The sequence below is a fragment of the Bos taurus genome, chromosome 19 (assembly GCF_002263795.3).
Source record: "Bos taurus isolate L1 Dominette 01449 registration number 42190680 breed Hereford chromosome 19, ARS-UCD2.0, whole genome shotgun sequence".
Lineage (NCBI taxonomy): Eukaryota > Metazoa > Chordata > Mammalia > Artiodactyla > Bovidae > Bos > Bos taurus.
The window spans coordinates 27,081,247-27,105,669 of record NC_037346.1 but is presented as its reverse complement, the minus strand read 5'-3'; the positions used below and the strand labels follow the sequence as shown (position 1 = coordinate 27,105,669).

At 58.3% G+C, this 24,423-nt stretch overlaps 4 protein-coding genes across 8 annotated transcripts; 1 reads left to right on the top strand and 3 right to left on the bottom strand.

Annotated features, from left to right (window-relative positions):
- Nucleotides 1-421: 421 nt before the first annotated feature.
- On the bottom strand, nucleotides 422-3,140 carry SPEM2 (SPEM family member 2). Its single transcript, XM_024980739.2, has 3 exons — nucleotides 2,148-3,140; nucleotides 1,925-1,982; nucleotides 422-1,787 (listed from the first exon to the last, which is right to left on the bottom strand). Exons 1-3 carry the CDS (start codon nucleotides 2,283-2,285, stop codon nucleotides 490-492), a joined length of 1,494 nt encoding a protein of 497 aa, XP_024836507.1. The 5' UTR covers nucleotides 2,286-3,140; the 3' UTR covers nucleotides 422-489.
- A 1,761-nt stretch (nucleotides 3,141-4,901) lies between these two features.
- Nucleotides 4,902-6,609, bottom strand: SPEM1 (spermatid maturation 1). Of its 2 annotated transcripts, none has more exons than XM_024979933.2 (3): nucleotides 6,043-6,609; nucleotides 5,877-5,934; nucleotides 4,902-5,675 (listed from the first exon to the last, which is right to left on the bottom strand). In XM_024979933.2, the coding sequence occupies exons 1-3, from the start codon at nucleotides 6,175-6,177 to the stop codon at nucleotides 4,936-4,938; spliced, it is 933 nt and encodes a 310-aa protein (XP_024835701.1). In that variant the 5' UTR covers nucleotides 6,178-6,609; the 3' UTR covers nucleotides 4,902-4,935.
- A 91-nt stretch (nucleotides 6,610-6,700) lies between these two features.
- On the bottom strand, nucleotides 6,701-21,738 carry NLGN2 (neuroligin 2). 4 transcript variants are annotated; one of them, XM_059878288.1, is made up of 8 exons: nucleotides 21,035-21,738; nucleotides 17,900-18,601; nucleotides 14,188-14,238; nucleotides 12,007-12,156; nucleotides 11,647-11,832; nucleotides 11,336-11,528; nucleotides 10,385-10,981; nucleotides 6,701-9,620 (listed from the first exon to the last, which is right to left on the bottom strand). In XM_059878288.1, exons 2-8 carry the CDS (start codon nucleotides 18,354-18,356, stop codon nucleotides 8,747-8,749), a joined length of 2,508 nt encoding a protein of 835 aa, XP_059734271.1. In that variant the 5' UTR covers nucleotides 18,357-18,601; nucleotides 21,035-21,738; the 3' UTR covers nucleotides 6,701-8,746.
- An 805-nt stretch (nucleotides 21,739-22,543) lies between these two features.
- TMEM256 (transmembrane protein 256) lies at nucleotides 22,544-23,693 on the top strand. The gene is given in 4 exon segments (NM_001045957.1): nucleotides 22,544-22,657; nucleotides 22,966-22,997; nucleotides 23,251-23,331; nucleotides 23,435-23,693. Coding segments are annotated over 4 exon segments (342 nt in total). The 5' UTR covers nucleotides 22,544-22,572; the 3' UTR covers nucleotides 23,579-23,693.
- Nucleotides 23,694-24,423: the final 730 nt, after the last annotated feature.

Below are 24,423 nucleotides of genomic sequence, written 5' to 3'. Positions count from 1 at the left end.
CTCATTCAAACCACACATTCCATCTCCTTGGCCTCTCCTGAGACAAGGAAGACCCCTGGCATCAGAACCCTGGGGAAGGCCTGGCTGGAGTCCAGAGCCTTGGCCTTCTTCATGCCCTTCACTGGGTGTGGACTTGGATCTGTTCAGATGGGGACCCTCCCACTTCGGAAGCAGCTTCTTATATGAGCTTTGGGGACAGGGACAGCTGAGAACACAGTAGGTGCCCAGAGACCAGTGGTTTGGAGTCTGCACCTGCAAATCTACTTCGTTCATAATATAAGCCCAGGAGGGGCCTGCTGGCAGGACTGTGGCCACTAAGCCAAAGGCACCCTCAGGCCAAGAAGGAGACACTGGCTTCAGGAAGCCAAGGGCAGGGACCCAGGCTGAAGGAGCGGTGCTTCCAAGCCACAGACCACCAGCGTTTCCTGGACTCTTGATCTTTATTCCCTTCTCCATGCCCTGCCCCCCACCGCCCCCACTGGCTGCCGGTCAATGAATTTTCCCAGTCCGGCTTCTATGCAGAGAGGGCCTGGAGGCCGAGTTGGAAGGTGGCAGCGAGTTGGCTCGCGCCCTGCTCTCCTGCACCTGCCGCTTCAGCTCCAGGCTGTCGTACACCTGGTAGCTGGCATTGCCCCCTGGGTTCCGGCTGAGTGGCATAAAGGTGGGCTGGGGCGGCTCTGTAGCCTGGACTTCGGGCAGGGGCTGGGAGGAGCGGAGGAGCAGAGCTGAGCTGGGAGCCGGGGCCCGCTGGTACGAGGCCTCGCCCAGCACAGTGAGGGAGGTGGAGGTGGTCAGAGGGTGCCTAGTGGGCAGTGTCTCGGTCCACTCGGCTGCCCGGCGCCGGACCTCATGCGGATCCCGGGAGTAGTTCAAGTGTCCCGTGGAGGGGTTGGGGCTGCGGTTGGGCTGGCCGTGAGCATGGCCGATGAGGCTCCGTCGGTAGACCTGTGGGGAGTAGTGCTCTCGGGCTTCGGGCCGGGAGCCCCGGGTCAACAGGGCGGAGGGAGGCTCAGAAGCCTCCAGACCACGTCGCCGCTGATCCCAGTTGTCATACAGGAGCTGGCCCCTTGAGGGGTAAGGGCTGTGCCCTGCAGGGACCCATGAGGGGTTGGGGGGCAGCCGTCGGGGGGGCGGTGGAGACGAGGTCCACTGGTCAACCTCCACATTGCCCCAGGTGTGGGATGGTGAGCAGAGGGGCCCGAAGGACTGCAGCCTGAGCTCAGACTTGGCCTCCACACGCTTGGGCAGGCGGCGCAGCTCAGGTGACAGGTAGAGAGAAGGTGGCGGCAGGCTGGCCAGGATCCCACCCTGGCGGCCCCAGAGCCCCACGCTGGAGGGCAGGCCCATCCGTTGGTAGAGCCCTCCCCAGCCCCCCCTCGGGTAAGTGGGGAGTGGGAAGGCAAGGTCTTCGTCCTCCTCCAGGTAGGAGTCCAGGTCCTCCCGATCAAAGGAGGGCCTCGCCCGCAGCTGTGACATCTTGTGGCTGTGACGTGGCCTACCGAAGACCGAGCAACTGTAGGGGAATTGTTTGCGGTTCTTCGACCTCCGCTGGTGGCTGCAGGGGCGGCTTCGGCTGTGGCCCTGGCGGCGAGGTTGGTGGCGGTGAGGGCGGCGGCTGTGGCTTCGGCTGCGGCTTCGGCTGTGGGGGCGGCGGTAGGAGGAAGAGGAGCAGTGAGTGGGCCTGGCCATCTTCACTTCTACAGGGTCCAGGGTACAGTGGATGTGGACGTCTTTGGCCTTGGCTGGAGGATATTTGGGGGAACTTTCACAAGCCTGCAAGATTTCATCTAGGAGAGGCAAGAGAGTCTGTGAGGGCCTGGCAACTGTCAGAAGATTTCAGGGTCAGGGAACGATTGGGACCTGGGTTTCTGGTGTCTTGGGAGTGGCAGGGGCCAGATGCCCCCTACCTGTCTTCCATACTTACTTTTCTGATTAATCCAACAGATGCTGTTGTCTAAGACATTCTGGAGCCTGTGCCACATCTAGGGGTGGAGTGGGGTGGGTGGAGTGGGAATGAAGGCCAGGCTCTCCCTACTCACCACTCCAAGCCCACCCCAGCCAAGACCATTTCTGCAGGCGCAAGTGCCAGCTGCTGGCTCCCACCCTCAGCCCTCTTCACCCCCAGGGTGTCCCCAACCATCACTGACCATAGTTGCTACGTTGATCCCGATGTTGACAAGAATGACAAGCCCCAGCAGCAGGAGCAGGAAGTCCTCCACATCCTGGGTACTTTCTTGGTGTTGATGGCAGCACCCCAGGTTGTCAGACCAGAGCTGATTTTCCATGGTGGGGGGGTCCTAGGGCCACCTGGGCCACCCGCCCCCCCCCCCCACCAGCCCTGACCCACACTGCACTCATGGTGGGACCTGGGATACCTACCAGCAGGTGAGGGAGCTCGGTCACAATGAGGCATGTTGCAGGGAGTCACAATGCAGAGGTGGCACGTCTTTCATCCACTCAGCTGGCTCTTGATGTGGCTATCTTTGCCCTTGGCTCCCACTAATGGAGCCCAGCCCCCAGAGTTCAGTGTGACCTTCTGTCTTTGTAGGGGCTGGCTTAACTCGATTTGAAAATGTAACTACAGTGCGCAGACAGTCTTCATAGGGACTGAGCCATGCATAAAGGATTTCCTCCATTTCATTGAGATATGGCAATTTATAGCCCACTGGGACTCCCTACCCACACCTGCTTGCAGCGTGCAGCTAGGGTGTTTAGATGGATGGGTGACAGTAAGAGTCCACTCTGGGGTCACCCCACTGCACCATTCCCTCCCAGTTCTGCCAATTTCCCTGTCATAAGCCCTCTAGCACCCACCATGGCCATCCCTTCCTGGCCAGGGATTGCAGTCTTTGCTGTTGGTGATCACTGAGCCAACCGGCCCCTTTACTTCAGAGCATGAGGTTGCTGCCTTTGCTAGAGACCACCCCTCAACCATGGTTTCTCTCCTTCCTAACCAATTGCTCTCCCACTGAGTCACCCCTCCAACTTAAAAAAGGATTAGTTGCCATCTTAAGAAAACCACATGAAATTCACAAAGCACAAACTTTGGATGTACTTGTTGATATGACAAAAGGAATCTATGATTTAAACTGGGTTCATTGCTGTGATCTAAGAAAGTGGTGGAGAAGGTGATGGCACCCCACTCCAGTACTCTTGCCTGGAAAATCCCATGACAGAGGAGCCTGGTAGGCTGCAGTCCATGGGGTCGCTAGGAGTTGGACATGACTGAGCGACTTCACTTTCACTTTTCACTTCATGCATTGGAGAAGGAAATGGCAACCCACTCTAGTGTTCTTGCCTGGAGAATCCTAGGGACAGCGGAGCCTGGTGGGCTGCCGTCTCTGGGGTCGCACAGAGTCGGACACAACTGAAGCGACTTAGCAGCAGCAGCAAGAAAGTGGTACTGAGGGGACCTCAGGTCATTCTGTTTGTACAATGAACAACTTAGCAGAAAGAGAGGAACAAGGAATTCCCTGGAGGTCCAATGGTTAGGACTCTGCACTTTCATTGCCAAGGGCCTGGGTTCAGTCCCTGATCAGGGAACTGCTGCTGCTGCTGCTGCTAAGCCACTTCAGTTGTGTCCTACTCTGTGCGACCCTATAGATGGCAGCCCACCAGGTTCCCCTGTCCCTGGGATTCTCCAGGTAAGAATACTGGAGTGGGTTGCCATTTGCTTTTCCAATGCACGAAAGTGAAAAGTGAAAGTGAAGTCGCTCAGTTGTGTCCGACTCCTAGCGACCCCATGGACTGCAGCCTACCAGGCTCCTCCATCCATGGGATTTTCCAGGCAAGAGTACTGGAGTGGGTTGCCATTGCCTTCTCTAGGTCAGGGAACTAAGATCCCACAAACTGCACTGTGTGGTCAAAAAGAGAGGGGAAAAGATAGAGGAACACCCAGCTGGCATTTCCCATCCAGCCTCCAAACATATAGTAGGTGTTCAAAATAGATCCACTTAGTGGAGTCAGTTTAAAATGATCAATAATGTTGGTCAAAGGAAAATGGCAGAAAAGCGAGGTGATTCGTAAAAGGCCTATCTGCTCACATTCCAGGAACCCATCTGGTATGGAAGGTGAGGTCTAGTCCTTCAGCCTGGTTCCTTGTTCACAAGTTGAGCATGTGTTGGTGATCCTAACTGTCTAGAAGTAGATAGGGCCTGGGTTTCTCAGATGTCCAGTGGATGGAATATTCTGATGAGTTTCCATGGGTAACTGAAGAAGATGGGAGACTCTGATGGGCCAAGCTGACTCAGAAGCAAAGGGGATCTACCTGTGGGAGCAGAGGCTGGAGGATCTGAGGCCATGAAGTTGATCCTTATAGTCGATATGACCGTAAGTCACGTGATCTCTCTGAGCCCGTCTCATTTGTGACATGGAGATGCTGAGCAGAGGCATGAGGTCACAGAGGGCCACAGCGTCCTCAGTATTTTATCACTGCTCCAAGCCTGTTCAAGGGTACAGGAGCTTTGGGTTCTGACAGGGGAACTGTGAGGGCCGGGGTATCCTCACTCTCAGCCATCCCTCCCCAAAGAGTCCAGGGCTTAAGAGGGATGACGCCTCACCTGTAGCTGCAGCCTGAACCTGGGCTCTGGCAAGAGCCAGACCTCTTGAGGAGGTGGAGCCATGGAATGAGGGTCTCCCCTCAAGTGCAGTACTGCTGGGGATAGGGAGTGGGATTTGGGGGGTGCTTCCCCGAACACTAAAGAAAATGGAGCAGAGGCAGGCAGGAGCCTGGGAACCAAGAAAGGCCTGGGAAAAGGCTGAGGACAGGGCCTGGGGCCAAGAGGTTGATGAGGGGCCTCAGGGCTCTCTAGGCCCTGTTGCCAGGGAGATGATTTCCTTAGTAACCAAGCTTCTGGGTGCTGTGTGGGCCCTGGCACCACCCTCCACACACACCACCACAATCCACCTCCTCTCTTTTTTTTATTCTTCTCCCAGTCACCTCTCTGTCAGGGAACGGTATACCCAGTCCTTTCTCGTCCCCTCAGCTGTGCTGGATCCAGAGGCCAGAGGGTAACAGTGAGACAGGGCCTCCACCTCCCTGGTCAGCTCCCGCAGCCGCCGCCTCACATCCCTGGCATCGTAGGTGACGCGCCCTGAGGAGCGGCGCCGGGGGATGTCCGGGACATTGGCCGGGCCCAGGATGGGTGGCTCAGCTGGTGCACACTGCTCCTGTTCTGCCTGGGCCCCTGCCCCTGCCCCCCCTCCACTGTTCTTGTGGCTCAGGATCTGAGGGCTGGGGAGTGGGGGATTCACAGGGTACACGTAGGCCTCTAGGCCCAGATCAGACTGCATCTCTCTCTTGAGGGGCCTTCCCTCTATAGTCTGCTGGAAGCGGATGGTCTGGGTAGGAGGCTCCAAGGTGTCCTGGGCCCAGGGAGTCCAGAACCTCTGGGCAGTCTGTAAACCCTCCCAATCCTCAGGGTAGTCCCAGTTGTGGGAGCAGGCCGCTGTGTGCTGATGTGGGGGCTTCTCGTCATCATCGTCGTCAGTGTCAGGAGCCCAGGCCACCGGGCGGCGGGCACGGCGCGATGAAGAGCCTCGACGGTGACGGCGGCGAGTGGGTGGGGGGGTCACCGTCATCTTCACAGCGTCCATGGTGCATCGTAGGTGGACTGCTGGAGAGCTATGCTTTGAGGGCTGGGTCTGCTTCCCAGGTGAGCGTAACTTAGAAGCTTCTGTGGATCGAGGAGAGGTGAGAGGCTGGTGGGGAGCCTGGCTCCTACAGGGATGGAGAGGCAGGGTGCAGGAAGAGAAGCTGCGTAGTTATGGAGTCTGAGAGGGAGAGCGGGAGGGGAAGGGGCCAGCTTAAGGACAGGGACAGAATACTCGATTTCTGCCCTTCCCATGCACCCCCCCCGTCCCCATCCCCCACTTACCTTTCTCACAAATAACACGGAACACTTGGTGTAAGAAGCCACGGAGTCTGCGCCAGAGCTAGGTGAGGAAGGACACAGTGACCCCAGATAGGCCCTGGCCATTGGGCCTGCCCCCCAGCCGTCCTGCCAGCACCCTCCCGCCCGGGCCCACCCTGACCAGCGTCACCATGTTGATGCCAATGTTAATGCAAATGATAAGGCCCAGCAGCAGCAGGATGGAGTTGCCCAGGTCCTGGCAGCTGTTGGTGTTAGGGTTGTGATACGAGGCCCACCCGGGCCGTGGCCGCTCAGCCATGGCCATGGGGGTCCCTAGGGCCACCAGGGCCCCTAGGCCCCCAGCCCACTGTGCCCACAGTATCCACCAGCCCACCTTCCTGTCCCCTGGGGTAAACGGGTCACAATGGTGTGGGGCTATCCCTCACAATGTGCCAAGAGAGTCCTGGGCCCAGGTTTGAGCCTCCAGCCTGGGCCAGGTCTTAGCAGAGACCAAACCCTACACCTTGCATGCCTCTCCTAGAGTCAGCCACAGGCAGCATCCTGTGGGCTCTCTGGCCTGCCTGGTGTCTGCCCCCATCAGTCCCCTCCTGGTCCTCTATGCCAGGCTCTGACCCCTCCATAGACACTGGTTCTGATCTTAACTCCCCAAACAACCCCACTGCCATGACAACCACACCCCAGCACCCACTGCCCATTTCTCTCAGACCTCCTCACTGAAAAGGGTTGGACCCTCTTCTCCTACCCCTTCACAGGCCGAGTCACTTCTCCAAAGTTTGTTTCTTTGGAGCCCCCCAGCCCCACCTTCTAACATAACAGCAGGCAAAACCAACAGTTAAACTTTTGTATTTACAATATTCTCTTCATCTTTTGCCAGGTTTAAAAATGTGTACAGAGCCGCAAAGGGTTGGGATAGGGACATGGGATTGTCAGGGAATTGTTCTGGGGAGAGGGGTTGGGCATTGGAGTCCGTGGCTGAATCATGGGGTCCCCCAGCCCCCCTCCCATGCCCCAACTTGGGGGGCATCTGTCTACAGGGTTCAGGGCCCAGGTCCCTAGCATTTAGAGGGCATGGCTGTTTGGAAAGGAGCTAGCCCAGGCAGGGGAAGGGGAGGGAAAAGAACCAAGTTTCCATGGGTGAAGGTGGGGGCAGAAGGGACAGTCAGGAGGCAAAGTTCTGGGGAGCCAAGACCAGGGATTCTGAAACTGGGTGTCAGTGGAAGACAGCACTCCACCCCTGACTCACATTTGGCACTAACGAACCCACGAAATGCCAGCAGACGAGGATTTAGTCTTCTCTGCTGGCGTCCCTTGAAACCCTTCCCGACACAGTTCTCTTCCCCAGAGGCCCAAACCCTTTCTCTTTGGGCAGTCACCTTACACGCGTCCTTTCAAAATCAAATTCTTCCTGCTGGTGTCTGCCTAAGCCCCGTCCCCCACTGCCCCCTCCATCTGTTCCTCAGTACAGCTGACCCCATTCCCCAACCTGTCCCAGGAAGCCTTTCTCTCCTGCTCTCCTCCTCGCTCCTCTGTTCCTTTCCTTCAGCCCAGGGGAGCAAGGCGGGAGTGGGGGGGGGGGGGCGGTGCAGGTCAAAGGAAGGGGTGGGCAGCTGCAGGAAGGAGCTGGTTGGACACCAGGAAGGGATGGCTTCCTGGGGGACAGCGATGCGGGGAGGCAGAAGAGAGGCCGAGAGGGAGGGATGACACGTGGCAAGAAGAGGGACACAGGCGGGACCCCTTAGGCTGCCACCTTCCCCCTCCTGTATTCCACCTGCCCAGGTTTACTTGCCTGGGCCCAGGACTGGGGGGTCCTTGCCACACTTTGGGGGTATTCCCCCCTCAAACCCACCTCACTGGTTTGGCACAGATGAGCAATGGCCTGAGGGAAGGGCTGTCCTCAGACTGCAGTGAGGGCTTTGGTCAAACCATGCACGGCCTCTGTGGGTGGCAGGTGCCACACTCACCCTCCGCCCCCCAGCTTCCCTCCAAGGAAGGGAGGGAGGGAGGGGCAGAGGGACCCCAGCCCCAGGGCTTGTCCATCCCCCTCAGTTTCTGTCAGTCTGAAGTCCGTTCCCACCTGCTGTGTGAGAAGTGCTGGGCCTGAGGTCGGGAAGACGCAGGGAAATGCTGGAGAGAAAGGGGCTGTCTGCATGGGAAAACATACATCCACATGCAAGAACATGATTCCACTCAGAAATGCGACCTGGGCCCATGGGAAGACACAGTCCCAGGCAGCACAAGATTGCAGGGTCTCCTCCCTGTCCCCCACAGCAGGGACTCTGTGTCTGGTGGAAGGCAAGGCCTGCCTGGGAAGACCTGCTTCACCTCATTTGTGCCAAGCGGGGATACACATGCTTCGCTGGGGGTGGGAGGGGATGGGGGTGGGGCGGGAGGGGGAGCTGTGATTTATTTCTTCGGTACTTCCCGGGCACCACCCTGTGTCATCTGGTGGCCAGGGGTCTCTGTTTGTCAACACACCACTTCCAGGGTCTCCAGGGGGTGGGAGGAAGGAGCAGTGGGGAGAAGGCATGAGGGAACAGAATTCTGGGGTACAAATCCCCGCAGGAATTCTCTGAGGGAGCCAACATGTGTCCAGGGTGGCCAAAAAAAACTTCACCCTGCACATGGGAAAACACACCCCCTCGTGAGAAAGCACACCTCCGTGTGGGGGTCCCAACAGAGGGGAGAAAACACCCGCCCCCAGTTGTTCAAAGGCCCAGGTCCGGAGAAGATAAAGGGCCTCTCTGCTCGGGAGAGACGCATTGCCGTGAGAAAACCCATGTCCACCTAATGCTCGTCCACGTGTGAAAGCTCCACACGAGAAAAGCCTGTTGCATCTGGGAGGGCAGGGGAGGGGTTCCTCCCCGAGCCGCCCCCTATACCCGAGTGGTGGAATGGGGGTGGGGGAGCGTGTTGTTGTGGCTGGTAGCTGTGGGGGGCGGCGGGGGGAAGGGCCCGAAGGGATGGAGGGAGGGGGGCGGCGGGGGAGGGGGTGGCCCCAGGCCGCTGGGCAGCAGGGTCAGGGCCCCGGGGGCCAAGAGAGGCACGTCGTCCGGCGCCCGGCGCAGGGCCAGAGTGTAGTCGGGTGGGCAGGCGGGGCGCAGGGCCTCTGCAGGGTCCGCCCCAACGCCCCCGCCCCGCTTCAGCTGAAGTGACACCAGCTCCTCCTCGGGTGGCAGCTCGCGGCCCGCAGCGGGGAGCAGGGGGCCCCCGCCGGGCACCCCAGAGCCCGAGCCACCGGGGGGACTGAGCCGCCGGCACCGCAGCTCCTGCCGCCGGTCCCTCTTGTAGTAGAGGGCGGCAAAGGCGAGGATGTTGAGGAAGAGGAGCGAGGCACCCACGGCCACGGTGACGCTGAGCTCCGTGGAGTAGTCTCGGGAGTCCCCGGGGAAACGGTCGTAGGCCCGGGGGCCCGGCTCGGGCTCGGGCTCGGGCGGCAGGGTGGCGGGGGGCGGCGGGCGGCGCGTGCCCGGGGCGCCGGGGGGCGGGCGAGGCGGCCAGCGCGTGGCGTAGGGCGGCAGGCGCGTGGTGGTGGTGAAGAGCTCCGTGTGCAGATTGTGCAGGTGCGGCACGAGCTCCAGCCAGAAGGCCACCTTGTTGGCGCGGTAGTTGTCGCGCACGCGCGGCTTCAGACCGATGTGCAGGTACTGCTTCTCTTTGCTGTTGAACTTGCTCCACACCACCTCCTCGAAGCGGTTGGGCTTGGTGTGGATGAACTTGGTGTCCTGTGGCACCGGCTGGTTGGGGTCGCTGTGGACACAGGTGGGCAGGGAAAGGAGTGAGGGTGAGGTCCTGATGAGAAGCGGGGAGGCTGTGGGACCAACGGGAAGTGGGATGGGCAGAGATGCAGAGAGCTGGGGAGACAGGAAGAGAGGCAGAGAGAGACAGACACGAAGAGACAGAGACACTGCCAGAGACGGAGATAGGTAGACAAATAGGGATGAAGCCAGACTGCCAGAGAGACGGCCTGAGATGACGCCAGAGGGACAGAGAGGACAGACGGACAGACCGCCAGTGACACAGGCAGAGTGAATGAGATAGAGACATATGGAAATAGAGAGACAAAAGCCCATGAGAGGCAGCTGGGGGTGGGGGGAAGCAGTGAGCAAAGAGTAAGCAGATCAAAAAGAGCAGAGATATTAATGGACTTCAGGAGAGAGAGCTAGAGACAGCAATAGAGAGAGAGAGATACAAACTCTTATACACATACTCAGAAACACAGACGGGAGAACTCAGAGGAGAAAGAGAGTGGTGTATGGGTATGCAAAGACAGACACAGAGCCAAAGCCATCAAGTTGAGCCCACCCGCCGGAAAGGACCTCTTGGTCCAACATTTCTGAATCTCCAACACGCACAGAGGAGCTGTCCGGCAGGTGCCTGAGTCGAGAAGGTGAGAGCGCCTTGATGGAGAAATGATGGCCGTGTGATGAAGAGGGAGAGGAGGGGCTGAGGATGGAGGGTGCGTGTGTGCCCTGACCTGCAGGGGTGCCCCACCCAGCCCCTCTGGCCCTCACCCAGTCTTGGCGAAGTTGGTCCAGTAGGTCATGACCACGGCACTGAGCATGACGTCATTCTTGGAGAAGTTGCAGGGGAAGAGGTCGGTGGCACCCACCATGGGCACACCAAAGACATAGGGTAGCTCATCCCCATGCGCTGCATCTGCCCACTCGGGCCGGCCCTCAGCCTGGCAGTGGTGGTAGAAGGTGTAAAAGTAGACAGGGGACTGGTAGTCAGCGTGCAGCTTGGCGGTGGCCACAGCCGGTGCCACCCACTGGTGGTCGGTAAAGAGTGCCAGTAGGGTCTTGCGCCGCATCTCGCCGTTGTCCCGGTCGGCCCAGTCCGTGTACATGAACTTGATGGTCTCCCGTAGCACATCCTTGCCCTCTGGGTAGCCGTACAGGTTGTCCACGAAGTTGGAGACCGTGAAGTCGAAGGCGCTGGCAGACACGCCATCCTCGCTCTCTGCCGAGTCCTCCACGAACTTGAGGCCCTCTCCCTGGTTGACCCCAATGAGCATGTCGTAGTTGAGGAATTCTCCCTGCTGCATGAGGATCTCAGGGTCGTCAGGGACGACATCACCGTCCACCACAGGCCCAAAGGCGATGTGGTAGCTGGGGAGAAGACGTCAAGGTCATGTCACCTGTTGGCTGGCCTCCTCTCCACCCACAGCCTGCTGAGCCCTCTGCTTGGAAGACCTTTTCCCCTAGTTAAAATCTTCAGGGCCCTTTCAGGGCACCTGGCCTCTCAGGAAGTCCTCCCTGAAGCACTTCCTGGCGTCTGGTGCACCCAGGCTCTGTTTAGGCACCTCTGCTTCGGAAAAGCTTCCGGGGGAAGGTAGGTCCATGGGAGAGGCCTGAAGTCCACCTCCCCTGGCTAAATGGACAGCCTGTGGCCCGCAGGCACCTTCCACCCTCAACCTCCTTGGACCCAGCAAGGAGAGTGGGGGCCTGGACCCAGCCCCATACCGGGCAGGCTGCACGTCCTGGTCCACCAGCTCCCGAGAGGGCTTCCGGCGCAGACACTCCACAGCCTCGGCGCTGTCCTCCCGGTCACAGCCCACCTTGGCAGCCAGCAGTCGTGTGTATTTGAGTGGCTGGTAGTTGACAGACCAGCTAGAAATGGCAGTGCCGCTCTGGGCAATGGCCTTCTGGAACAGCCCTGTCAGGACAAGCAGGCTTTAGGCTGGGCTGTATCAGCCCGAGGGAGAAGGGGGACCTGGTAGGGCCAGAGGTTGGGGAAGGGGACAGAAGGGACAGGCTGGGGAGGTGGCTCGTACCTTCCGAGTGGTGGGAGAGGATCAGGAGGTTGACACAGGAGGCTCCTGCCCCAGATCCGAAGATGGTGATGCGTTCAGGGTCCCCCCCGAAGTGGGCGATGTTCTCACTGAGCCAGCGCAGGGCCTGGATCTGGTCTAGGAGCCCATAGTTGCCTTTTGCAGCCTGGTCCCCAGTGCTGAGAAAACCTGGGAGCAGAGGAAGAGAGGGGGCTTCCTGGAGGTGTCATGGCACCCTTGCTCTCTTTCTGGGCATCTTAATCCAGCCCAGAAGCCATTCTGCTTCAGCTGGGTTTAGTGTAATCCTGCCAGCAGGCCCTCCTCCCAGGACTCCAGCCCCTAGAATTGGCTGCCCACCCTCACCGAGCACCCCAAGCCGGTAGTTGAGCGTGGCTACAATGACATTGCCGTAGGCGGCCAAGACGGAGCCATCGAACATGTTCCCCGTGCCCTCCATGTAGGAGCCACCATGCAGAAACAGCATCACTGGCTTCTTCCCGGAGTCCCGGATATCTGTGTGGGGAGGGGGTGGGGGGATGGGCCAGGGGGTGGGGGACAAGGACACAGTCAGACCAGAAGCAGCACCTCCCAGCTCCCAGGTCTGCTGAGTTCCAGCCGGGAGCTCAGGGGACATGTCACTCCCATCCCTGGGGGGCAAGACCGGATTCCCCTCCCTCCCTCCCCGCTAGCCCTGGCAGAAGTTCCCTCCCCACCTCCTGCCAGCCTGCCCCACAGCACTTCTCCAAATGCCTGGCAGAGCTTTCTAGAAGCCTAACAGAGGCAGGGGTGGGGGGTGGCCCTCCTCAGGGCACCTGCTGGATCCGGGGGAACCCCTCCCCCCACACACACACAGCAAATCTCCTTCCTGCTCCTAGGAAGCATGAGCTCCCAAGGCTGGCACTAGAGCTAGAGATCCTGGCGTTTCCTCAGACTCAGGCCTTGGGCCTCAGCTCCACATGGTAGCCTGGTCTGTGGGTGAGGGGGTGCCAGGCCCTAGGGTCCCTGGGGGCTTGGTCTCCTCCCCGCCCTAATTCCTTTCTAGGTCACCTCCCAAGTTACCATGGCAACCCCCAGCCTAATTACTGTGGCAGGAGGAGGCAGGGTGGGAAAGAGCCTACTTAATGAAGCCAGGGTACAGCTCACTAGTCTGGGCCCCCGAAACCAGCCTGAGCCCTGAGTTCTGGACCCCTCTCTTGCCCGGTCCCCAAAGGATCCCATGATCACTGCCATATGGAGTAGGCCCTTGGGGCACTTCAGACTGGACTGGAGGGTAACTAATTCCAGAAGAGGGTGGGAGTCTGAGAGGGCTTGTCAGGGTCCCTGCCCCTGCAGCTCCTCCAGATGGAGCCACAATACTTCCAGGTCGTCCTCTCTCGACACTTGCCATCTCTGACCAGCCTAGGCAATCGGCAAACAAGAGCCAAGCCTGGGCCTCCACAGCTGGTCCCTAGCACCTCTGCCTGTCTCCCTCATTCCACTGGAAACTTCCCTCCTGGCAGAAGGTCAACCAACAGGTCACTAAGAGACTCCCCTCTACCCTGGATCTCTTCGGACCCTCTCTGCCACCTCCTTCCACCTGACTTTGGCCAGAAGCTCCTAGGTGGGCGGTGCCCTCCCCCAATCCTGTTTTTCCCTCAGTTCCTGAACCTCCAGTGGCCTTCCAGGTTCAGGCTGGTCTCCTTCCCTCCGAGGTCCTGTCCTAAATGTCCTCAGTCCGTCCCCTTCTCCCCACCCAGCACCTCCACTTCCAGTGTGGGGGGAGGGGGAGTCGGAAAGGGAAGGAGCAGGAAGGGGGGCTGGGGCAACAAGAATTCAAAACCAACAACAAAAAAACAGGATCAAGAAAGAAGAAAGAAAAAAAACAACAACCAAAAAGCAAGAAGCTCTGGGGCAGATTCAACAAGAAAAGAAAAACAAAAAACAAAAAACCAAAAAGATCCATTTTTGGAAAAAAAGGAAAAAAGAAAAAAGTTCTTTGCACTTTTTCAAAATTTTGTGGTGAAACTTCAAGATATTGGGCCCTGTTTTCAAAAATTTCCAAATTCTTTAATTTGCTTCAAATATGTGTTTCTGCATCGGACAGGCTTTTTTTTTTTTTGAAATCGTAGCGATGTTTCAATTGTGTCATCAATTTGCCAACTTGAAATTTTTTTTTTGACTGGTGTTTTGTTCCAAATTAAAATTCTTTTCAAATGTTACATTTCACAAGTTTCAAAACAGTTCAAATTTCTGTCAAACTAAACATTTTATCCAATTCTTTTTTTGGTTTTTTTTCCCTGACATTCCAATTTCTTTTTTCACTTTATTTTCGCCATGTTTAAGCTTTTCTTGCTGGTTTTCTAGTGGGTCCAACATTGTTCAAATTTCGTTTGAAGTTTTCATAATTCTTTTTTCCAATTATTACAAATTTTTCTTTTCTTTTTCGTTTTTAGTTGGGAAAACAACTGAGGGGCCTTGAGGGCTGTGGGGGCATTTAGTTAGGGGCAGGGCCGAGAACGTCCTCGTATCAGCAACCACATGCAGCAGCGGGATTTTTAAATCTACCTGTGTCTGGCGGATTGAGCGTCGCCTCGTCACGTTTTTTTGTGAGCGGACCTAAGACCGGGAACACAAAACAGAGAAAAAAGGACAATTTTGTGGGGAAAGATGGGAGTCGGGGGGAGGTGGTGGATGGGGAGGGGAGGAGAGAAAGCAGAAAAGGGGAGGGTGAGGGGCAGAAAAAATAAGCCAAAAAAAGCAAAATTTGTTTGCAAGAAAAAGAAACCAAGAAAAGAGAAAAACGTTTCTACAACCCAAATTTTGTTCCCCTCCCCGGAAAAAGTCATGCCCCAAAGAAAAGGCTGGTTTTGTGGGGGGGGGGGGTGCCTGAGTGGGCTGAGGCCTGTCTTAAGACATATTGACTTGGCTGGAAAGGATTTGGCTTGTCCAAGTGTTTGCTAATTGCTGGAAATGAAACGGTGTTAGAGGTGGGGGTGGGTGGGAGGGGAGGGGAAACCAACCCAGGAGCCTGGGAGCCCAAGGCCAGCTGTGCTCCCCCCAAAAAGGGGTGGCCACCACTCAGGCAGGCCCTCTTCAGGACCAGCCAAGAACCTGCCTGCTCCCCCAGGCTGTAGACAGGAGGGGTTGCAGCAGAAAGAACTCTGCCTCTCTCTGGACCAATCTGGAGGGCAGAGGGTAGTTTGGAATTGGGGCAGCCCAAACCCACAGCTCATGGCCCCTGAAAGCCCTTAGCTTTCCACTGGCAGGCAGGGAGGGGAGGTCAGTGAGCACTGCCTGCCCACCTTCCCAGCCTCTCACCAGCCAGCATTTCACTTCCATCCGCACAGACGAGCCTGACTCTCACCCCATATCCCCAGTGTGGGGCGAAGCAGGGAAAGGGGTCATCAGGTCTTGCCCTCCACTCCACCGCTTCCCTCTGACCCCCCTCCCCAACCTCATCCCTTACCCAGGTCTGCTGTCCTCCCCCCGACAGATGGTAAACTTCCCACCAGGGGCACCGGCCCCCCACCCCGCCACCAATTCCTGCTCTAATGCCAAAAGCCCCCCACCCCAATGGAGGATTCAATCCACAAATAGGGACTAGGAAACACACTGCCCTGACACATAAGGTGCCAGGAGGTGCTGGGAGGCACAAAATGTGTCCCCAGTGGAGGAAAGGCCCCAGACTGGGCTCAGAGTTTGGCTCTAGGCTTCTTGAAGACTGGGGGATCAGTCAAGGGAGAGCTGGAACCCAGAGGTCTGAGGGGTTCCCCCAGGCTGGTCGATTTCTCCCCAGCAGCATGGGGATCAGCATGGGGAGAGATGGGTCAGCAAGGCCAAAGTCAGCCTCTGAAAAGCTCCCCCAAACTGGTGATGATGGCCCCATGAGGACCCATTAGGATCAGGGCCTGTTCTCTGACAAGCTGGGGATGGGGATGAAGTCAGTAGGGCATGTGTGCACGTGAGAATATTAAGTGTGCGGGTGTGTGTGTGCCTGAGTCAACCTCTTCCTCCCAGAGCTGGTGTGAAGATTTAGTGAGATCACCTGAATGTGTCAGGCCCCAAGCAGGTCTGCAATAAGCGATGGTTAAAAATACAGAAGGTGTGGGCTTGGGTGGTATGGGGGCAGGGTGGGCAATTTGTGTGGAGGTATTGGGGTGGACAGTAACTCGGTGAGAAGTGCTGGGTGGATGTTTCACATGAGGGGTGATGAGACAATAGCCCACTGAGCAGGGCACTGGTGAAGGGATGGGGGACAGCTTTCTACATGAAGATGTGGGTGGTGAGTCCACGAGTGGAGAGCATTGTGATGGGCGGTCTGTTGGAGGCATGGGGGTGAATGATTCACTGGTAGCAGGGCATTGGGGTAGGTGGTCCATGAGAAGGCAGGGGAAGTGGAGTGGACAATTCTCATGCTTGCGGTGCTGGGGAATTAGAGAGGATGTCTGGAGTGTATTGGGGTAGTCTATTAGAGTGGCTGGAATCTGAATAGCATTGGAGTAGGAATTTCTGTGCACTGTGTATATGGGTTGCTTGGAGGTGTGGCTCATATGGGGAGGGGTAGTGACAGTGTTGAGGTGCATGAGTGTTCTGTGATTGGCAGGTCCTCTGGGTTCAGGGAGCAAGGCATTGGAGAACCTGACCTGTGAGTAGGGTGCAAGACTGTCACCTGTGTTGTCACAGCCTGAGGTACGAAACTGATGACCTCCGGGCAGGAGTTGGGGTAAGCAATGTCTGAGAGGTGTTGAGAATGCAGGGGACTGTGGTGTGAGTGACTGGGTGGAGCATATGGTGCAGGTGCAGAGTTAGTGGGGTGATGGTCTGTGTATGAGTGTTACAAGGCCACAAGATCTATACACCCAGAGATCCTGGGGAGCACAGGTCTATGTGGGTGACAAGGCGCACAACTCCTGAGAAGTGTCGGCATGTGTGCTGTGTGAAGGTGCTGGGAATTTTGATATGTGGGATGCTAGAGCACAAGGTTGGGCTTCCCAGGTGGCTCAGTGGTAAAGAATCCGCCTGCCAATGCAGGAGACGCAGGAGACACGGGATCAATCCCTGAGTTGGGAAGATACCCTGGAGGAGGAAATCGCAACTCACTCCAGTCTTCCTGCCTGGAAAATACCATGGACAGAGGCACCTGGTGGGCTATAGTCCAAGGGGTCGCAAAGAGTCGGACATGACTGAGCAACTGAGCACAGAGCACAAGGCGAGTGTGCTGGTCGGTTGGATACATGACCTGAGTGATGAATAGTTGAACTGTCTGGTCTGTAGAGGGACCTGAGTTCATGATGTGGGAGTTTTGGGTGTACAGTGGGGTTCCTGGGTACGAAACCTATTTTTACACTCATTGGAAGACGGCCCATGGGGGAACTTTATGGGAGTGGATGTTCTCTGTGGGTGTCGGGGTGTTTTGGAGCCGTAAATAGGGTGTCAGACGGATAACGTGTTTGTGAGATGGTCTGTGGGGTGGCTGCGGGCCTGCCAGTTGCCCTCTGCTGTGGGCTGCTGGAAAGTGTTGACACTCTGGATGGTCTTGGTGTGCTGAAGGCTGGCTGGCAGGGAACTGTCTGGGGGAGAGTCCTGGGGACTACCAGCAGCTAGTGAACTGGAGAGTTCATTCAAGAACAGCCAGCTCAGAACGCTGGGGAAGGTGTTCTGTTGGGGATGGGTGGGCAGTGCTGTGAGTGGAGGGGCCCTTGGCAAGGAGATTCCCTGATCCTTTGGGAGTGCATAGGGATCAGGGGACAGAGCCTCCTGGGGAAGATGTATTCACCTCAGGTGAGGGGCCCTGTATGTGACAGGACCTCTGCCCATGCTGGCCTGGGGAGAAGGAGTCTTTGCTGTCCTCCAGTGGAGGTGTAGGTAAAGTGGGTACTTGCTGGGGACAAACCCAGGCCTAGGGGGCAGGAGTCAGGGCAGAGCTGGAGTGGCTGTCCTGGCAGCAGATGGATGACTCCACCACCTGATCGCCGCCCCCGCTCCCTCCCCCGCCCCCGCCCCTGTGTCCCCTCTGGTTGTGCTTCCGTGGGGAGGGGGTGGGTAAGCCCAGCTTAGTGCCTGCAGCCCTCCCCATGGGCTTTCTAGGCGCACAAAGAGCTTCTGGACTGCCTAGCAGGGACCCGTACCATCCTGGGAGCCCGCAGGGATAAACCGCCCCTCATGGCCCCCCGCGAAGGGCCAGCTCCCTCCCCGGGGCGTGCCGGCGCCAGAGGGTCTGCGTGGACATTTGTGGGCTGTGTCCACCGGGGGCCCGGCCCGGTGCCCGCGCCCTTACCGTCCTCGGTGGGCACGTAGAGGTTGAGGTACAGGCAGTCCTCGCTCTGGTTCTGCACGTAGGTGGCGGCCGCCTCCAGGTTGTCGGTGAACCACACGGGCAGCATGATGGCCGGCAGCGCCCCGTGCAGGTTCTGCGGGCAGGCGGGCGGCAGGGTCGTGGCGTTGCGCACGCCGGGCCACGAGGCGGGGGCCTCGGGCGGCTGAAAGCGGCGGGCGCCCAGGGGGGGCGTGGCGTAGGGCACGCCCAGGAACTGCACGACCGGGCCCAGGATCTCGTTGTTGAGCTCGCGCCGCACGCCGCGCACTCGCCCGTAGGCCGTGTTCACCACTGGGAAGCGCTCCTCCCCGAGGCCGCTGAGACCCAGGCCCGGGCCGCCCGGGGCGCCGCCGCCGGGCCCCCCTCCCCCCCGTTGAGCCCCCGCCAGCCCCACCAGACACAGCGCCAGGAGCCACATGCTGATCGGGGGACCCCCCCTCCCTCCCCGGGACCCCCCCCCCTCGGAGAGAGAGAGAAGGGGGGGGAGAGGGAGGGAGGCCCCCCTCGCCCCAGGAGGGAGGAGGGGGCGGGGGAAAGGAGGGAGGAGGGGGTTGGGGAGGGACCTGGGTTAGACTGGACAGAGAAGGGGTCTGTTCCTCTCCATGGAGGGGGCGAGGGGTGGGGAAGGGGAAAGAAGTGGGAGAAGGCGAAGGCAGGCCCGACCTGCGGGGAGGAGGGATGGACAGACGGACGGACAGAAAAAGACAGAGGAGAAGTGCAAGAAGGGAAGGGAAATTGGATGGGGCAGACAGATGGGAATGGGGAAACAGAAGAGATAGGTGGTTAGTGACTCGGAATTCAGACCAAATTGCCCCCCTCCTTCCATCCCCCTGCCCCTTTGGCATCTCCCCCCCACCCCAACCACCCCCCTCCCCTCTGCAGGGACCCATGTAGAAAAGTCTGAGGCTGAGGTGAGGTCAAGATGTGTTAAATGTCTAGGATAGCCAGAGGGGAAGGAGGGCCAGTTTCCCAGACCACCCAACACACCCCCTTCCAGCAGGGGTCGATCCCTCCCAGGCAGGCTCTCCTCTGGGGACTCAGGAGTCCCACTTCTCACCTCCCTGGGAGGGATGAGATAGACAAGGAAGAGAAAATAAAAATACCAAGTCATTAATTAGCAGGAAGTGGCGGGTTTGTTTATATGTGTTAATTACTCCCGAGCTGTAATTTCATGGCACTGAACCCCCACCCTAGGTCAGACTTGGGCCTTTCTTGGGACTGCACAACCCCAGCACTTTCCCTTTCCTTCAACATCTCATTCTTGAAGGGTCTGTGTAGTGGGGGAGACCCCTCTACTCCAGGCCCTCTTCATTTCTCTCCTCAGAAGTTAAGGTGTCTTGAGGCAGGGTCTAGACAGGGAGGAGATGCTGGAGGGGCAAATCTGGGGACAGATGTGTGATCCTGCAGCCGGTTGCTGGGCGACGGGATGCTGCCCCGCAATGTTACCTCGGCAACGGGCTGCAGCTTTAACCCCAGAGGGGGAGGGGTCTGGAGGAAGAGGGGAAGGGGCTGGATGGGTTATGGGGTCCATTCAGGGCATGAAGAGGAGAGCAGAGGCGTGAGTCAGAACGCTGGAGTTTCCCCCAGTCTTAGCATAGAGGAAGAAGTATACATGTTGGGGGGAGCTGGAGACTGGGGGCAGAGAACCCTAAAATAACCACCTCTTGCCCCTTGTTGGCCAGTCAGAACCTAGCCCTAGTGACCAGGCCTCTGGCTGGAGAGAAGGGGTGCTGGGGTGGGTTTGAGGGCAATCAGATGCACCCATCAACAGTTACCCTTCCACAGTCTTGAACAGCCTTGAGCCCCAGACACCTCTTCCTCCATGCCTGGCATTTTGACCCATAGGGGTAAACCGTTTTGCCCTAGGGGCAAACCATGGCTTCTTTACATCCCCTTCCAGCTCTTCACCTCCTCTTCCCCTTGCCAGCCCCCCACAGTTGCTGTTCTGATGCCTGGGTGCTCAGGGCAGCAGGGGCAGGACACGGGAACAGGTCAGACTAAAGGGGCAGACACCCAGGTCATCTCAACAAGCCCCCGCCCCCCTCCCCCCCAACAGCCGCCAGAGCTGTTTGCTGACGCGGGGTTTTCAGAGCCAGGCGCCAGCCCGCGGGTGGCTCTCTGCAGGTGTCAATGTATTCCAGAGATGAGGACACGGGAATCCTTACCACACACACCCAGTCATGCCCTCCCTTTCTTCAGGTCCTCTCAAGCTCCTGTTCCCCCGACACCTGGAGGGGGCTTGGAGCTGGCTTCCCAGGTTCTCCTCTGCCTGTGCCAGGCTAGGCTCTGCTTCCATGGCCTTGCTGCCCCCTCCCCCTCCCATGAATAAGGTCTGCCTCTGACCCCTCCTCCTTTAAGGTACTTTAGGCCCCTGGCCTCCTCCCTGCCAGCCTCTCTGCCTTCCTCCCTCCCACTGGAGCCCTCCCCCAGCTCCTCTCCATAGCGCTCACTCAGAGCATCTTTCCGAGGCCTCTTCCAGCTTGCTCCAGCTCTTGCCTTCAGTCTCTCGGCCCTTTTTTCGTCTCTATCTTCTACACCTCCCTTTTGGTGTTTCTCATCTTTCTCTCTCCTTCAAATCCCTTTCCCAAATTTCTCCCTCAAGCCCCTTCTATTTCTCTCTCTCTTTCCCTATATCTGTCTCCCCCATTTTCTCTTCCCTGCTCTCCCCATCTCTGTCTGCCACCTATTCCGCCCCCCCCCCCCCCACACCCCTGGCATCCCTCTGCCTTGCTCGCTCCATTCCTGCCCAGGCCTGACTCCCCCAGCCGGGAGAGTTGAGGGACGGGGGCTCAGGCCGCAGGCCCCCCCCTTCTTCCTGCAGTGGGGAAAATGGCTTGGCCGGGAAGGGGAGAAGGAGGGGGAGGGGGAGATGGGAACACACGGGGTCTGTGGGCCCATTCAAAGGATCATTCATGGGCTGGAGAGAGGCAGAGACAAAGAGACCGAGACGCAGAGACACGGCGAGAGCATCCCTAGGCGGAGACACGCAGACAGAGCAGGCTGGGGGAAATGAGGCGCAGGGAGAGAGAGGGGGAGAAGAGAGACCCCACTGGACCGCCACGCAGCCCCCTACACCCGGCCCGGCTTAGCTCCTACCTGGCTCAGCCCTGGGGCCGTGGTGCCTCCATCCAGGGCTCCGAGTAGGGGGCGGACGGGCTTCGGGAGGGGGGCGGCGGCCTGTGAGCCCCCGCGGCCCCGCAGGCCCAGCCCCCGCCCGCAGCGCCTCACCCGGCGGGGGAGGGGGTTCGCCCCAGCCCCGGGGGGCGGGGCCGGGATCCAGTCGATCCCCGGGGAAAGGAAAGGTAGGGGATGGGGTCAGGAGGAGCCCAAGAACAGGGAACCCCGCAGTGGGCCGGGGACGGCGGAGGGAGGAGGGAGCAACGGGACAGGACTGGATTGGGGATCCACTGGCTCCGTGGGCTGGCTTCGAGGGGCTAGAAGGCGGTACAGGCGGAGAATCCTACGGGATCGGGTGCGGGAGGAGGAGTCCACGGCAATCCCCAGGGGCCCAAAGCCCGGGAGCGCAGGATCCGCGGTGCAGGGGCAGGGATCCAGCCGGAATCCTCAGGGAGGGGGAGGGATCTAGTCGATCCCGAGGGCGGGCAGGAGGGGGAGGTCCAGGGAGTCGGAGGAGGGCGGGAGCCGAGTCTGGAGCCCCGGGGCGGGGGTCGGCGCGAATCCTAGGAGGGAAATTGGGGGCAAAAGAGAGGCTTCGGGGAACGCTCAGCAGCCGGGAGGCCCGGACTCCTGGCCCCGCGCGCCAGGGCCCTCCCGCCCCGCGTCCATCCCAGCCCGAGAGTGATGATCCGCCGGCGGAGCAGCCGCAGCAGCCCCGCGCGTCACCGCGCGGCCGCCTCCCCCGCCCCCTGCCGAGAGAGCGGCGCACACCCCTTGCTAGCACCCGCCTGCCCGCCCGCCCTCCAGAGTGTGGGGGGGACTGGAGAAGGTGGAAGGGGCGGGAATGGACAGACCGACGGATGGACGAAGCAGGCCAGGGCAGGGTGGAGACACCCCCCCCCACCCATCCCGTGATCTCCCAGCCTCGGGGGTTCTGGCTATTAGTTGGGGGGCGGGGGTGGTGAGCTCTAAGGGGCGGGGCATCACACGAAGAAGGCGGAGCCTTCTGGTCCGGAGGAGGGGCTTTGGTTAATGGGCGTGGTTTAACGATGATGGGTGGGGCTTCGTTATCCGTGGGCCCGCCTCTTTTGGGGAGTGGGTCTGGTTTAAAGCTGAAGAGGAGGAGCTTGTGGGGAAAGGGGCGGAACTTTGCCTAGGGACCGGGATCTTTGGAAATTGACCGGTGGTTGAGGGGGGGAAAGGTGTTAGGAGAGGCTATCAACTTGGAAAGTGGGCCAATCCGTGACGCAAATCCTCTAGTCCCGCCCCCCCAAAACCCCGCCTACACTCCTCAGCTCCTTCGCTTTTAATTGGTTCTGGTTTCTCCGCCCGCCAGACGTCTTCGCCACTCAACAGAGGTTTTACAAAGGTCCAAGTACCCGGGTGAGGACCTGGACGCTAAAATGAACACAGCCCGGATTGGGCACCCGTAGACCTTATTTGCATGGGAAATCGGGATTGGCTGGCTTCTTAGGGGGCCCGGGCGGTGTTCGTTCGGCGCGTGACCGTCGACAGCCATGGCGGGTCCTGGGGCTGCTTTCCGCCGCCTGGGTGCCTTGTCCGGAGCTGGGGCCTTAGGCTTGGCCTCCTACGGGGCGCACGGTCAGGGGGCTGGGGATGGAACTGGGATTGTGCTGGGGGAGATCTTTAGGATCTGGTGCAGAGGCAGAGTCCAAAGGAAATGTCGGCCCTCCCATCGACCAGACTGCCCGCGGAACCCTGAACCTTTTAAAAAACCAATCAGCCGGGTCCACTGGGTTCCCAGAACTGTCCGTGCGTGTCTCCACCAATCAGAAGCCTCCTGGGGCTCCCTTTCTCGTCGGCGTCCACCCGGGTCCGCCACCACCACAGGAGTGGGGACTGTCTGGGTTGGCGCTAGGACTGGTAACCTTTGCTTCTCCTTTCCACAGGAGCCCAGTTTCCGGATGCCTACGGGAAGGAGGTGAAGTAACCGTGCTGGGGCTCCTCGACTTTGAGACCTCGGAGGGCGCAAAGTCTGGGGTCCCTGAGAGGAGGGGAGGGACGAAGGGTCTTTGGAGTGGCAAGGAATGGAAGTCTGAGGCCTGGGTGCCTCAGAGAAGGGCAAGCTGGGGCTTGAGAGATCGAGTTGGACATTCCTGTCCACTGTGACTCTGTCTCAGCCTCCGGTGTCTTGTGTTGCTTAGGAAGTACCCCCATTTCTTTTTTTCTTACAGCTCTTTGACAAGACCAACAAACACCACTTCTTACACAGCCTGGCCCTGTTAGCGGTACCCCTGTGCAGAAAGCCCCTCTGGGTAATTTCCCCCATCTCCACCCCTAACCCTGACCAAGCCCCACCCATTCCCTCTAACCCGCCGGGTTCTTACTGGCCTGAATTCTGCCTTGTATCTCCTTCAGGCTGGGTTACTGCTAGCTTCTGGAACTACCTTATTCTGCACCACCTTTTACTACCAAGCTCTGAGTGGAGACCCCAGCTTCCAGAATTTGGCTCCTGTGGGAGGGAGCTTGCTACTCTTGGGCTGGCTTGCCTTGGCTCTTTGAGCTTTCTTGTGTTTAATTTCTGGGTTTTTTTTTTTTTTTTTTTTTAAGAATTGGAGCAGGGAAGGAATTAAAAGAGAAAGGCAAATAAAGAACTTTGGAGTTTTTGTTCATCTAACTTCCTAAAAGAGAAAGGGCAAAAATTGCCAACCTTTGAACTTCCCTTTCCCAAGACCGAATCAGCGAGGCTTGGGTTTGGGTGGAGAGTCACTGTTCACTTCAGGTTAACTTGTTATGAGGTTTTTAAACTGGTGGGCATTAGAGTCATAAAGAACGCTTGAACTAACTCAGATTCTTACCAAAGCCCTCTTCAGGGCCTGGGAATCTATTCTAACAAGCTCATCTTGTGGTACTGATGCTCACTAGCATTAAGACTAGATTTTGGTAGGGTAGTGGTTTTCTGGGGCACCCACTTACTCTAGAAGTCAAGGTTAAGGCAAGGTGGGATGGGAAGTGTGTCATTACTTACAAAATACTTTGGGGTTCAAAGCTGAGACCGAACATCATGTGTTGGGAGTCAGAAAATGCTTCACAGTGCTTGAGATGATTCTTAAAAAGAGCTCTGTTGTGTGGCTGAAACACAGGAAACAAAGAGAAGGAGATAGGAAGGGAGGGGCATGAGGCCACCTGAGTCCTCAGTGTGGGCTGAGTTTCTTAAGGCAGAAAAGGAGTGAGAAAAGGTGGCCAAGCAGGCTGGAGTAGCACCCATGGCAGAGGACTGGATGGTATCTAGGGGACTAATTTTTATTAAAGTGTTCATCAAATGTTGGGTCATGTGTCAGACAAATGTTACAAGGAAATGGAACCAAATGGTTGGACAAGACAGATATTATTTTTCCCTAGTGGGG

Bases quoted from the DNA above. Each gene is read 5' to 3' on its own strand.
- NLGN2 (XM_059878288.1), bottom strand. From the start codon at position 18,356: ATGTGGCTCCTGGCGCTGTGTCTGGTGGGGCTGGCGGGGGCTCAACGG. The intron at 14,239-17,899 runs GTAAGGGCGCGG...TCCCGGTCTTAG, and splicing joins CTACGTGCCCACCGAGGACG to GTCCGCTCACAAAAAAACGT. The intron at 10,982-11,335 runs GTATGGGGCTGG...TCTTCTCCCCAG, and splicing joins CAGGACGTGCAGCCTGCCCG to CTACCACATCGCCTTTGGGC.
- SPEM2 (XM_024980739.2), bottom strand. From the start codon at position 2,285: ATGGAAAATCAGCTCTGGTCTGACAACCTGGGGTGCTGCCATCAACAC. The intron at 1,983-2,147 runs GTCAGTGATGGT...CTCCACCCCTAG, and splicing joins GGATCAACGTAGCAACTATG to ATGTGGCACAGGCTCCAGAA. The intron at 1,788-1,924 runs GTAAGTATGGAA...TGCCTCTCCTAG, and splicing joins CTGTTGGATTAATCAGAAAA to ATGAAATCTTGCAGGCTTGT.
- SPEM1 (XM_024979933.2), bottom strand. From the start codon at position 6,177: ATGGCCATGGCTGAGCGGCCACGGCCCGGGTGGGCCTCGTATCACAAC. The intron at 5,935-6,042 runs GTGACGCTGGTC...TTCCTCACCTAG, and splicing joins TTAACATTGGCATCAACATG to CTCTGGCGCAGACTCCGTGG. The intron at 5,676-5,876 runs GTAAGTGGGGGA...CTCGATCCACAG, and splicing joins CCGTGTTATTTGTGAGAAAG to AAGCTTCTAAGTTACGCTCA.